The 14,450-nt window shown below is 38.9% G+C and overlaps 1 protein-coding gene across 2 annotated transcripts in view; it reads right to left on the bottom strand.

Moving 5' to 3' along the window:
• Positions 1-14,450, bottom strand: part of NUP214 (nucleoporin 214) — a 100,567-nt gene that overhangs the window by 83,881 nt on the left and 2,236 nt on the right. For both annotated transcript variants that reach the window (XM_020289538.2, XM_076009133.1), the window contains exons 3-11: positions 13,840-13,991; positions 12,305-12,503; positions 11,600-11,670; positions 9,975-10,038; positions 9,375-9,478; positions 7,028-7,134; positions 6,324-6,390; positions 4,060-4,186; positions 2,492-2,653 (exon numbers count right to left, since the gene is read on the bottom strand). In XM_020289538.2, the coding sequence (XP_020145127.2) occupies positions 2,492-2,653; positions 4,060-4,186; positions 6,324-6,390; positions 7,028-7,134; positions 9,375-9,478; positions 9,975-10,038; positions 11,600-11,670; positions 12,305-12,503; positions 13,840-13,991 (1,053 nt within the window). The remainder of the gene's footprint in view (positions 1-2,491; positions 2,654-4,059; positions 4,187-6,323; positions 6,391-7,027; positions 7,135-9,374; positions 9,479-9,974; positions 10,039-11,599; positions 11,671-12,304; positions 12,504-13,839; positions 13,992-14,450) is intronic.

Raw genomic sequence — 14,450 nt, 5'->3', positions numbered from 1 at the left:
CAAGTTGAGATTAAAAAATTTTAAGACTCTAATGATTACAAGGTAGGAACTTAATTCACACATAAAAAACATATTCAATCTCCCTGTTATCAAAGAAACATAAACTGAAATGAGGAACATTTTTGATTGTCCTCTAAATTATCAAAATTAAATATGTATAATCCCCTATGTTTGGATAGGTAAAACTAACCTGAAACTCTTTATCACTGGTAGGTAACTAATTTAGCATGGTTTTTTAGAAAGCGCTTCGGCATTGTATCTTAATAATCATAAAAAGTAGACCTGGTAGTTCTTTTTCTAAGAATAAAGCCTATAAAAATAATCTAAAAATGAAAAAGACATTTAATACAATCCAAATGGTAAAAAAAGTCAATGGAATATTAAGAAATCACTTTTTTAAATGAATCACAAAGATTACATAAGAACCTAGGAAATCCTTACAATTTAAAACCAGCATACCAATTATGTACACATTATGATTACAACTATGAAGAAAGATGCTATACCTTGGGCAACAGAGTGAGTCTCAAAAATAAATAGACAGACAGGCAGACAGATAGATAGGCTTTGGTTCTTCCAGGTTAGCTGAAATGACAGTTTATGGAAAATACTATATCTAAAGCAATGAAATATCTGGATACACATATGCCAATACCACTTTCTGAAAGCAAAGACTCAAGTAAATTGTCACTTTAATGAAAGTATAACAATGCAAGCAAATCTATCCTGTTAATATTTCTTTTATACAATACATATGGAACCAGTAACAGCTAACTTCTTTAAAGACACAAAAACATTAATAATAAACACTTTCATTCATATCAGTAGACCAACAAATACATACTGGACTCTAAAGAAATCACAGGCATTTTTCCACCAAAAATGGAACTGATTATTTGAAAATGGTCACTCCACTACTACTTCTGCTCATTCAGTGCAGAATCCTTGGAGCTGAAGTGCAGAAAGGGATGGAACCATCAATGGTCCCTTTCTACGCTTCAGCTCCAAGGAATCTGTACCCATTCTTCTGAACCTATGACCCAGGCTTCAGCTAGACTTGGAGGGCTGACAGGATAGATTTTCTCCCTCTTCAGAGGCTCTCTTCTACTTGCTGGAACGTGACTATAACCTCTGGACCAACCATGGGGGAAGAGGGTAGTTTCTCTAGGAAAGGCTAACTGACGTGTGGCTGTGCTCCAGTGTTTAATGGGCTAGTAGCTAAGTCACTCACACTGAAACAAACTCAGAAACAAACTTTATCCCACAGGCTCCCAACTTCATGTGCCGTACTGCTTGTTACAGACAGACCAGGAAATTGGGTATAGGTAGTTCATGGCTCTCATGACCACTTAAGGGGGACTCAAAGAGCATACTTACTATGGAAAATGGGACATCCTGATACACCACTGGTAGAATCTATGCATGCCATCTGGTATTGCTTGGGGTGCGCACTGCCAGTGGTAGGGCCCAGGTATCTGAGTGGCTGGGCTGTGTTTATTAAGCACAACTCACTCTGCATTGGGAAGCAGTGAGAAAATATACCCTAAGTATTGTCAACCTTATCTAAACCAACTGATCAATGTACTTTTTCTTAGATATGGATCTGATCATACTAGAAGAAAAAAATGTTAGTTATATACTCACAGAATTCAAAGAGAAATATTAGTGAAATTCTAACATATGAAACAATGCCCTTTTTAAAGTATAGTTTCTTTTCACGTGATACAATGTTACTGTGAAAATTTGAAAAATATAGATTAACATTTATACATGTATATTTCATTTGTATGAAGAATATGTACCAAAATGTTGACTGTGGCTATTACTTGATGACTGATGAGCTTTAAGTGATTTTGTTTTTCTCCAATAAACATGTATTACTTAAGTAATCTTTTCAAAAAGGAAGAAAAAGCAAACCTAAAAAAAGTAAAATTTAAACCAAAAAAATTAAATCCCCATATTCCCACTACCCAGAAATAACCACTACTTAGATTTTAATACCCATCTTTCAAGTACTTTTCTATGTGTCTTTTTCTCATAAAAAAGGGATCACACAGCATATAGGGCTTTTTCATGACATATTCCACTAACGCATTGTCAATAAATATAACATTGTTAACAGTTACATGGCATTTCACTGTATGAATGTAAAATCATTTATTTAACCAATCCCCCATGATTAAACACAATTGTCTTCAGGATTCAGACCATGTAATAGGTCTTACAATAGGATATTATTGGTAAGTAACCTGATGGGATCCACTTGGCTGACCTTCCTTTTTCTTTAAAGTAATAGCTGAAAAATGAAGCTGGGGGTGAAGGAAGGCAAGCATGTACGTGTGTTCAAAAAAAGACATGTCCATGCCCTCCTGAGATAGACTGGCCTGGTTAAGATAACAACTATGCATCCGTACACCATTTTCATTCTTGGAAACTCCCCTGAGCAAGCCCACGACACTCCCTGACCGATAAAGCAGGCAGAGGTACGTACCTAGTGACTTGGGCTGTCGCTCTCCTTCTAAAGAAAGGCGCTCTGGTGTCTTGATGAGGGACTTAACCCCAGGATTTTGATTGATCATGTAAAATGGACAAAGCACACCATCTGTTGAAAGTAACATGAGAACTGGAGCAGGAGGAAGAGTCTTTTCATCACCTGTTAAAAAAGAAAACAAAGGTGACAAAAGAACCAAGGCAAGTTGAGGGCCTGGGCCTGGAAGGTAAAGACTATGCTACACAAGAAGAGGGCTTGAGGGACCTCATCCCAATGGTAGCTCGGGTCAGTTTGCTCTGATTCTGATCTAAACAGCCTTTCATGCATCAGCTATTTTAAGAGAGCCACTGCTACTTTCGGATCACCACCTTCTTGCTGGACTCTGGCTGGGAGCTCTACTAGGCTCCACAGAGGCTCTGACTCTTCCAAAGGTCCCTCAGTTTTTAATAGTGTCTCCATGTTCAGGAGATATGGTCAGCATTCCCCTGACCAAGACAGAAGTCTCTAAGAAGTGCTCAGTTTACAGAAAATGACAGACGAGACTCCCTGGAAAACACACAGTAGGATATAGAACAAGTCAAACTACTTCACAGTTGAATCATAAGTATGTATTTTGTCAATTAAGACTTCAAGACAATCAGAGCAAATGAGCTAATCAGACCAAACACTTCCAATCATGGAAAGAACAAGAAATTCAATGGTGACTGATAGGGATACCTCTCTAAACTGAAGCACCAGAGAGCAAAGACTTCCTCCTGTTGCACTTTCACGTTTCACTGACTACCATCGTCAAGCTCCCACAGGGTAGATCTATTCAGAGCACATACTCAGGCCCGATTTGGAAGCCATGGGCTTGAAGTTTCCATTTTCTAATCCTTTCCTTCAAACCAAGTATTGGTGTACAGTACTAGATTAGGGTACTGCTCCTTTGGGAGGTCAATGGGGGAACTGGACTGGACACAGAAACCAAGCTATGAAATCCCGATGTTCTATATCAACCAGATTTCAAAGTATACAGACACGCACGTACACAGTGTGTCTGGCCCTGGGTTCATCAATGGATATCCATTCGAGTTAGCTTAATGCTGTCACAACGCACCCTATATCACTCTTCACGTAGAAATGTGCTGCCAGAAGTTAAAAGGACCTAGCAGAGTACTCTGTCATGTATGTAATTGGCTTTTCAATATGCACCATTACTAGAAAGACTATTTCTGCCAGGCATGGTGATTCATGCCTGCAATCCTAGCACTCAGGGAGGCTGAGGTGGGAGGATCATTTGAGGTCAGGAGTTTGAGACCAGCCTCAACAAAGTGAGACTCCATTTCTACTGAAAAATAGAAAGAAATTGGCCAGGCCACTAAAGTAGAAAAAATTAGTCAGGCATGGTGACGCATGCCTGTAGTACCAGCTACTTGGAGAATGAGGCAGGAGGATCGCTTGAGCCCATGAGTTTGAGGTTGCTGGGAGCTAGGCTGATGCCATGGCACCTTAGCCCAGGCAACAGAGCCCTGTCTCCAAAAAAAAAAAAAAGACTATTTCTGCAATAAGCCCCAGGATACACTTACTGATGGCAATTTCCACTTGGTTAGTATAATCTATGGCAACTCCCATGGGCAAGGAGTCATCATTCTTGTCTGTCACAGGCAGTTCGGCTCGACTAGAATCCTCCAGTAGCCAAGATTCCCAATTAATCTGGGGGAAAAAAAGAAAAAAATGCCAATGTTGGTTAGAGCCTTGCATTGGTTCCTCCTAGTATTATTCAAATAGCAGAGAAGAACAGAGATGCCTCACTTGGTTTAGATTTATTTACATGTTGATGGGAAGGCTGTGAAATCTGGAAAGATGGTCTAAAAGCCCCAGCAACCGAGAGATTAGTTTTCTAAATCAATCTATTTGTTCCCAGTATGCTAAGCCACCACCTTGTCAATAATCACTAACATGAACACATTCTGAAATATCTTCCACTACAACTATGCAGACGGCTGGCCATGAGAGGAAAATCCAATAGATACACTAAGCCAGTCAATGCCTGCTCCCAGACATTTGGGATTGGGACCAGGAACTCCAAATGCTTTCTGCTTGCAGGGAAGCCTATAAAGCTGGCCTGTACTCACTTGTCTATAGAGTCAGAAGAGACAGAAAGTAACCTTAGTCCTTGTTTTCCCACTCTTGGTACCAGTTCCTTAGAATGGTCAGTATTCCTGCCCCTGGATTCCCTGTCTTTCTAGTAAACTCCTCTTTGGTTTAAGTTTGCTTGGATGAGCTCCTGTTTCTTCCAACAAATGACTCCTGATTTTTAAAAATCACTAACATTTTGTTTAGCTTTCAGTGCTGACCAGAACTGGGCAGCACAAACCACAGGGAAACAGTGCTCAGTGAGTAACAAAGTGAGAAAAACAAAAGGCTGTTCAGGAAATAGATTGTAATCATACTACAGGGCTTAGCTGTGGAATAAATGATATATATTTATACTAACATAAACAAAACAGATTTCAACTTTTAAAAACAATCTATAGGCCAGGTGTGGTGACTCCCACCTGTTATCCTAGCATTTTGAGAGGCCAAAGCGGGACGACTGCTTGAGCCCAGGAGTTTGAGGTTGCAGTGAGCTATGACACTACACTCTAGCCTAGGAAACAGAGCAAGCCCCTACCTCAAAATAAAATAAAAATAAAGATAAAACTAACAATCAATAACTAGTGATAAAGAAGATTCTTTAGAGATAAGATGGTAGCCATTACAAGAAAAAGTTTACAAGTTAAAAATGGTCCCCTCTAGAGAGCAGGACTGGAGCAGAAGAGGGTTGGACACAGGTGATTCTTTTCATTTATAAGCCCTTCTCTACTGATTTTGATTTGATTTTTTCAAGCACGTACACAAATTATTTTGATAAAAAGTAAAAAGTATATTTTTATTGTGTAAATACATAACATACCTATGCTAATAAGAAATTGTTGCTGAAGTCAATCTAAGATAGACAGTTCTAGAGCAGCAAATCAGATTGCTAAACTCTAGTCTCTCATCCAAAGCAGACCACCCTAGACGCTGTGAGATCCATGCCCCTCACAGTGGGGCCACCTTGCCACCCAGAGAGTGACGGATAAATGCTGAATGGTTGAAGAGGCACAAAGTATCTGTGTATGGGATGGGGAAATACTTGTTTCTTATTTACAAGAGTACATTAAACATTTTTAAACTCAAAGCAGAACTTTAAAAAGTTTTCCCTTTCATTGTCCCATAGTCAGTCACTCAGCGTAACCTGTAAGTGGAGGGTGCACCACTACTAGCTCCGCCCTGCAAGGAAGACAATGTGAAAGGAGGCACTTACAGGCATAGGTGCCTTTCTCTTTATGGCAGTTTCTCAAAGTAAAACAAAAAATATTTCTGATGAATCACAATTTGGTATGACCTGCATGTTTTCTTCCATAATTGAGGATGGGTTACAGTTAATTGTATAGCGGGGCAGGTTCAAGTGATAGGAAGAAAATGATGGTAAAACATAACAAAGCAGAAAAGCCTCCTACTCATCCTGGTTATATTCCATTTGGAGGCTGATCACATAGTATGTTTCCACAGACCGTGGATGGATCCTAAAAGAACACAAAGGCTTCTTATGACACTGCAGGAACTGCTGAATCTCACACCCATGTTTTTCCAATGCAACAATCAAGCCATTTGGTCCAAGGCACTTTGTCATTTAAGCTTTGCTCTCACTCAGAAATTCATTAAAAGGGATGTGAGCTCATCTAAATCTTAAGCACATAATTCCCCCAAAATCTTTCTTAGGAAAGTGTCACAAAAAGAAAGTGACAAAAAAAGAAAAATTTACCTGATCACTTTGTCGAGCAAGGATACTAACTTCTGTTGAAGCTGCAGATGCTGCCAGCACTAAATCCCTTAAAGAATAAAACCAGAGACCATTAAATTCAAACACAGCAACAGTTCTAACCTGACTTGGGACTGTGGTAACATCTGTGAGGTTTCCTCCACATCCCAGGGAGAGGGTAAGGTTTTCTATCCAGTTGAAGAAAGGCATGAAGATTCTAGATATAAAGGTCAACTTTTTAGTTCCTGTGACAAAACCTTGCCGAATCAGCCCACTGCCTACCTAACGTGTTAACAGTGGACAGACATAACAGAATCAAGTCAGTTCACAACAAACACACCACTCAAAAGCATAATAATCGTGCTAAAGGAATGGAAGTTTTACTTCAAGTAATCTATCTTTCAAAAAGAAATTTTGCTCTCAGAAGGAAATTTTTAATATATTCCTTAAATGTCAACATTTTCAAAAGTCAAATTATTGAGAAAATTGGGATTTTTAAAAGATTAGTATGTATTCAATCTAAATAATTCAAGATTGGGGAAAGAGTAATAGTCAGAAAGACATTATCAAGCATCAGCTAAAAATATGTTCAGAGCATCTCAGTTCCTATTTTCTTCTCTTACAGAGAAGATTTCAAAGTAGAACAAGGTGACTTGGGTGTGACCTGACAGCACGAGAGGCAGCCCCTGCCCAAACCCTCTGCTCACCATTCCTCCATGTAACTGAGGAAGTAATGATGCTGTCTCTCCGTGCAGCTGCCATAGCAAGGCTCCATGAAGTTCACGAATATCTCTGGGTGCTTTTCCTCTTTTTTCTACAATGAACAGAGCAAGAAAAAAAATCTTACATGCGATTTATCTCTAATCCTATGTAGTTAAAAATCTCAAAAGATAAACAAATTAAGTTTTATGAGAAAACACACAGAAAATCTAAGTCCAAATACACAGACATGATAGCATTGAGTAGTTCGAAGAGTACAAATGTCCCACTGCAGCGAGCTGTGTTCAAACTGTTCTGTCACTTTCTGTATGTGGGACAGACACACACAGATTTCTCAACCTTCATGATACTCGGTTTTCTCAATTGTACAATGGTTCTGGCGAAGCCTGCTTCAGAGACTATCATAAGTGCAAAATGAAATACCGATAAAGCATCCAGCCCAGTACATGGAACATAAACAGCAGTCAAAAATAAATGCTAGTGTTAATGTTATCCCTGAGAATAAGAAAATTCTAATATCTTGAAGTAAGGCATCTCAGTAACCCTATTTTTAAAATTCCACCTTGGCCTGGCATGGTGGCTCACGCCTGTAATCCTAGCTCTCTGGGAGGCCGAGGCGGGTGGATTGCTCGAGGTCAGGAGTTCAAAACCAGCCTGAGCAAGAGCGAGACCCCGTCTCTACTATAAATAGAAAGAAATTAATTGGCCAACTAATATATATAGAAAAAATTAGCTGGGCATGGTGGTACATGCCTGTAGTCCCAGCTACTTGGGAGGCTGAGGCAGTAGGATTGCTTGAGCCCAGGAGTTTGAGGTTGCTATGAGCTAAGCTGATGCCATGGCACTCACTCTAGCCTGGGCAACAAAGTGAGACTCTGTCTTAAAAAAAAATTTTTTTCTATCTTAATAGAAACCCAAATAAGTTAAAAACAAGACATCATTACCACATATCAGACTGGCAAGGACTGAAAGGTACCACAGCATACCGACACATGTGTTAGGTAGTCCCACTGGTGGTGGAAATATAAACCAGTGCAACTTTTCTAAAAGGTACTTTGGCAATGTTTTCAAAAGCCTATCCAATAAAGCACATATCCCTTGACCTATGAATTTCTAGTTATTTGTTCAAAAAATAAACATAATCACATAAAATATATATAAAAGAATATGCCATAGCATTCTTTAAAAGAGGGGAAAACTAAAAGCAACCTGAATATACAACAGAAGAGCTAAATAAATTGATTTTCCATCAAAACAGCTAAATTCAGATTTTATTTATTGACACAGAAAGATGTTTGTAATTTACTAGGTAAAACAAGGTTGCAAAATAGAATGAAACTCCCACTTTTGTTTTATTTAGACATTTATTTATTTAAATGGCCTGGAAATTTGTATACTAAAATATTAACACTTATTTCCGAGTGGTGGGATTAAAAGTGATTTTTTGAAAATGGCTTTTTGGAGAGTCTTTTTAGTAAGTATTTTTAAATGTTTTTTTGGACTTTGAAACCAATCTGATTTGAAAATAAAAATTTTGCCTCAATTGCTTTTTAAGGCCGGGGTGCACACCTGTAGTCCCAGTAACTTGGGAGGCTTGAGCCCAGGAGTTTAAGGTTGCAGTGAGCTATGATAACGGCACTCCACTCTAGCCCCAGGGAAACAGAGTGAGACTCTGTTTCAAAAAAAAAAAAAAGCCATTGCAATTTAGTAACACTTTGATGATCTTATAATTAACATTCTTCCCCCTATCTTCACAATGACTCACTCTCTCACACCATTTGGTTCTCTGCTCAAATGGCTTCTCCTTAGAGAGGCCTTCCTTGACCACCCAATCTCAATGGCACCCCAGTTGCCATCCACCCCTAACACTGCTATATTTTCTCCACTACCATTATCAGTCCTTGACCTCACACTTAGTACTGACTAGCACACTGATTAGACTGTGAGACCGTAAAGGCAAGGACTTTGCCTTGGTCACTGCTATGTTCTCAGCTTTAATGCAGGACTTAGCACACTGATAGCATTCAATAAATATCTGAATAAATAAATGAAAGAATTTTAAAAATCAAGTTCTTTGCTTTTCTAAAATTTCCTTATGAGCTTATGCAAAAGCAAGTTTTATCTTTTTTTTTTTTTAACCTCATAACTAAACAGGAGAACATGTTACACGTGGACACAACCGTTTTGGTCCCCGGGCCCATGGTGCAGCATTGAAACCTTATATCTCAAGTTGCACAATCACTGTCAGAGGAACCTGAAACCAAAGCCTCCAACTGTTATTAGAAGACTTTTCTAACTCTCAAAGAACCAAAACGTTCCCTTTCACACACCTACCGGTAGTAGAGCCATCACCACATCTGGAGATGTTTCCAGGGTCCCATCTGCAGCAGCATATACTATTGTGAAGACATATGTACCAATCCACAGCACATCCAGAACTGAAAGACACATGCCCTAATGAGTAGGTAATTAAAATCATAGCAATCAGATATTGCAAAAAGCATCTTATGTTTGGAATATCCATTATACACAACAACATATAACATACTATGGATAAAAAACTCAAAGTAATATAGCTTTAACAAATGTCCAGATTTCACTGACTAGATATAACTGAGAGGCACAAAGTCTCAAGAAGCCCAAATTTATGCCAAAGTTACAGTTTTTCTCCTAGATTATAATCAAGGTAAATTATGAAGAATACTAAGAAAAAGGCAGGATCCATTTCATGTTATTTACCATGAAACACAAGTGTCTCCCAAAGGGTTATCATTGTACACTGATTTAATTAGCTGAGCTAAACAGTGGCATTATTCATGAAGCAGGCACCAACACCTCCGTAAGCAGGTATGTAGGTACATCACATGATTTAGAATTTCTGTAATACAGATGGCACCTCACTGGAGGTCAGCACAACAAGAAAAGCAGTATTACCTCTGACAGGATGATCTGACTCATAAAATGGAGGGCAAGGAATGACCTTTTTTTCCTGCAAAGTCTGAAAGAGATTTAGGGGGAAAAAAAGTGTCACATGAAACAACCCCTAAACCGCTGAAACATTCAAATTCAATCTGTTTCCCTAGATGCCATCTGTTTCATCTCCTTAGCCAGGAGAGACTGAAGAAAGAAAACAGTGTTGTCTACTCCTAGGACCCTATCCTACAGGAATGCATGAACGTGTTCAACTGCAGGTAATGAAGATGTTCAGTGCAATACCATTCATAGAAGCAAAACCCCTAGTACTGATGCAGATGGCCATCAAAAATAGAATAAAATAGGCCGGACCCGGTGGCTCACGCCTGTAATCCTAGCACTCTGGGAGGCCAAGGCAGGAGGATCGCTAGAGGTCAGGAGTTCGAAATCAGCCTGAGCAAGAGTGAGACCCCGTCTCTACTAAAAATGGAAAGAAATTAATTGGCCAACTAAAAATATATATAGAAAAAATTAGCCAGGCATGGTGGCACATGCCTGTAGTCCCAGCTACTCGGGAGGCTGAGGCAGGAAGATCGCTTGAACCCAGGAGTTTGAGGTTGCTGTGAGCTAGGCTGATGCCACGGCACTCTAGCCCGGGCAACAGAGTAAGACTCTAAAAAAAAAAAAAGGAATAAAATAGATAAAGTGTGGCATCTCTACACTACTATGCAGCCATTTAAGAGAATGAAGTGGCTCTATATGGAATGAGATGGAAAAAGACTCCAATATACTAAGTTAAAAAATAAAAAAGGCAAATAAGCAAGAAAATTAAACAAAATGCATTATCTGTTTACAGGCTAATGTCCTAAAAAAATATGAGCGTATATACCAAATTTCATGTAACAACTTAACAATAAAAAGAAACAAAACCTTGACCTCGAGCCTACACCACCACCACCACACTTACCACTCCACACCTTCTCAAACAGTCTCAATGAGGAATGTACAACACAGGCCACGTCAGCGCCTGTGAACCCCTCCTTCACATCCAGGCTTGGATGGATATATGTGGATTCTTTGTGAGTCAATTTATACTGAAGGATATTTGTGAATATTACCTCAAGAAAATCACAGGAAGGATGACAGAGTGCACATGCAACAGAAGCAGCCATTTTCTTTGTTGCCCATAGTTAAAGGAACTGAGCCTTTAAGATGGCCTTGTTAAAAGACAAACACTCTGCTTTAACCCTGAGTGACTCTGCATTATGGCAATAGTTTTATCCCTAACTCCTTTTCCCCTTAAGCTCTGTTTTTATGGAATGAATTAGAGATATAATGTTGGGGAACAACGCACAGAGTATGATCACATTTTACTTTTAAAAAAAAGGTGCATCTACACATAGACTATCTGCATAAGCATCAGAAAAGTCTGGAAGGCAACCCATGCAACAGAGCACAGTGGGTGCCCCTGGAAGGAGGACTAGGGGAAGGAAGGAGTATGTCTCACTCTTTTCTTCATTCACTGATGGATTTTGACGATGAGCATAAATTACTTTTTAGTAGAAAAACAACAAAGAGACTCCCAAACCACCCCAAAAATAGTGGATGACTTAAGAAAAGTTCTGAAGTTCAAGGTAAGAACTTACAGGAAGATACTGGACCACAGTTCCATTCTGTTTTCCCACTGCCAGCTGCTTTCCTTTGGGGCTCCAGCACACTAAGCAAAGAGAGCACGACCAATTAAAAACTGAAGAAAAAGGAGCAAATCAATGAGATTCATTACACACAGCTACATAATCACCACTTCTTACCCCTCGATCATTCCACGGAAGTGAAATGAAAAAAAGTAAAATCATTTTAACAATACAAGCCAATTATGATTTAAATGAATTAAAAGGTAAAAATGCTTTTTCAATAGATTATTACCCAGAAGGCTGCCAAGTACTGAAAACTCTGTAGTCTTTGGATAAGACAGGGAAAAGAGAGAAGGGTTTCAAATATCAAGAAATCATTCTCTTGCTATTTGATATTTCTAATGCTTTCCTCCCTGAAGGTACAAATGACTGTCAGAGTATGATCCCTTCACATCCAGAAACAATTATTCTCAAAACACAGTTCTAATCTAGCCGTACCAAAATACTTCTCCAGAAAACCCAAGCACATTCAGGTTAAATCATGAATGTTGTTTGGCTTCAAGGACATTAACTATGGAAATAAAGAATACTCTCCATTTCTACCCCCAAAAAACCCCCCACAAAAAACAAAAAACTATCCATTTTTAATTCCAGAAATTAATTTTTAAATAGATTACCATTACTATATGTTATAGTGTGAAAGCTTTTATTACCCACCAGACGTTACTGCTACCGTGGAAGGAAGAGTTGCACACACTTTCACTGTTTCTGTGACTTGTAGGACAGCGATACTACCATCAGCCAGACAAACTGCCACCATGGAAGGGACAGTGGGGTTCCACTTCATATCGATCACCATGCCTCCTGCATCTTTCAAAAGCTGATGATAGGCAAACGGGCGTTTCTGCTGTTTAGCCTTTTAAAACAAACAGGTAAAGGCAACATAAGTTAATAAATGCATAAGACATTTAATATTCAAAGGAAACTACTGAACAGACAAGTTTTCTCAAATCATATTTCATTTTTCTCCATAACTATAAAAAAGATTTAGCTCTATGAAACAATAATCTATTCCTTACAGACTGTTTCAACACAACTTTGAAAATGGCAATCAATTATTCTAACACACTCAGAGGGACTCACAGCACAGAAATACACAAATGCAAAATAACCAGTAAATAGCAGACACTAGTTTAAAATCTTAGCTCTGAGCTGGGCGCGGTTGCTCATGCCTGTAATCCTAGCACTCCGGGAGGCCACAGCGGATGGATCGTTTGAGCTCAGGAGTTCGAGAGACTAGCCTGAGCAAGAGTGAGACCCTGTCTCTACTAAAAAAAAAAAGAAAGAAAGAAACTAGCTGGACAACTAAAAATATATAGAAAAAAAAATTAGCCAGGCATGGTGGCACACGCCTGTAGTCCCAGCTACTTGGGAGGCTAAAGCAGTAGGATGGCTTGAGTCCAGGAGTTTGAGGTTGCTGTGAGGTAGGCTGCTGCCACAGCACTCTAGTCGGGGCAATAGAGTGAGACTCTGTCTCAAAAAAATAAAAATAAAAAAATCTTAGCTCTGTTTGTTAATAGTGTTGAGACTTTGGACAGTTGCTTAAACGCTCTGAGCCTGTTTCTCCATATATAAAATGAAGATAATAGTACCTACTATGCAAGGCTGTGGTGGGCATGAACAAGGCACAAGACACAGTACTCAGCACAGGGCCTGGTATACAGTCAGTACAAACACTCAATATTATTGACTATCATCATTCTGATAATAATATCTTTAGATATTCCAAGCAATGACATAGATATTATAGATATTGCTCTTATAGATATTGCTTGGAATGGAAGAACACTGCATTAGGAGGCCAGAGACGCAAAGCTTCTGACATTATCTATTAATTCTATGGCCTTGGAAAAGTCGCCTAAGCTTCCCTGGTTGGTTGTCTCATGTGTAAATGAGAAATGATAATACCTTGGGGCAGATGGTATTATGAAAATAATTTCTTCAAGTCCCTTCTATATCAAACATCCATAACTCTATAATTAAAGACTTTTTTAACCTTTTGCACTTGCTTGCTTTTTTCTCATTATCCACTCGACATTATCCACACTCAACATAGAGTGCAAAGGGTTAAACCCACATTTTAATCTAGAAAAAGACATGAAAGGTTAAACTACAAAGCTTCCAAGTTATAACTCAATACCAGGAAATCTCCTTAGTTTCCCAACTGACATTTTAGTATAATGATAGCTTACCTCATTTGAGAATGTGCGGACATCAAAAAAAGCAATAATGGAACCATATTCGCTGGATATCGTGCACACAGAAAGTGTGAGGTTATCACAGCTCAAAGCCAGGTGATGGATTGGGAATTTCATAGGAACTAGCAAGCTTTGGACTTTATCAACTATGGAAACAAAAAAGGCAAAACAGAAAACAGTATATTCTAAGCATAAAGCCATACCTCTTTATCCAGGTTAACGTGAACTAATTTTTGCATATACAGAAACACACATACTCCCTCAATACCTAGTTATGCATATAAATCTTAACTTTCTCATAGATATATGCATTAGGAATCTCAGGGATTCTTACTCATTCAACCTAGGGAAACTGGCTATCGTCCTTATTGAAAGTATTTTTACAACAATGCTCCAAATATACACATTCCCACTTGTTTGGATGGTCCTGTTATGCCACCTGAAAATCCATGCAACAAAACCCTTCTCCTAGAGAGCCAGAGCCCAAGTTCAAGTGAGCAAAAATAAAAGTATGGTATAATGGTAGTTTCTTCTTCCCTCTGAGTTCAGAGGAACAACTCACTGAAAGAGGAACACAAACCACCAAAGAGAAAACCCAGAAAGAC

Source organism: Microcebus murinus, chromosome 12 (assembly GCF_040939455.1).
Source record: "Microcebus murinus isolate Inina chromosome 12, M.murinus_Inina_mat1.0, whole genome shotgun sequence".
NCBI classification, from domain to species: Eukaryota; Metazoa; Chordata; class Mammalia; order Primates; family Cheirogaleidae; genus Microcebus; species Microcebus murinus.
Note: the sequence above shows the minus strand (reverse complement) of the source record. Positions and strands in the feature narration are given on the sequence as shown.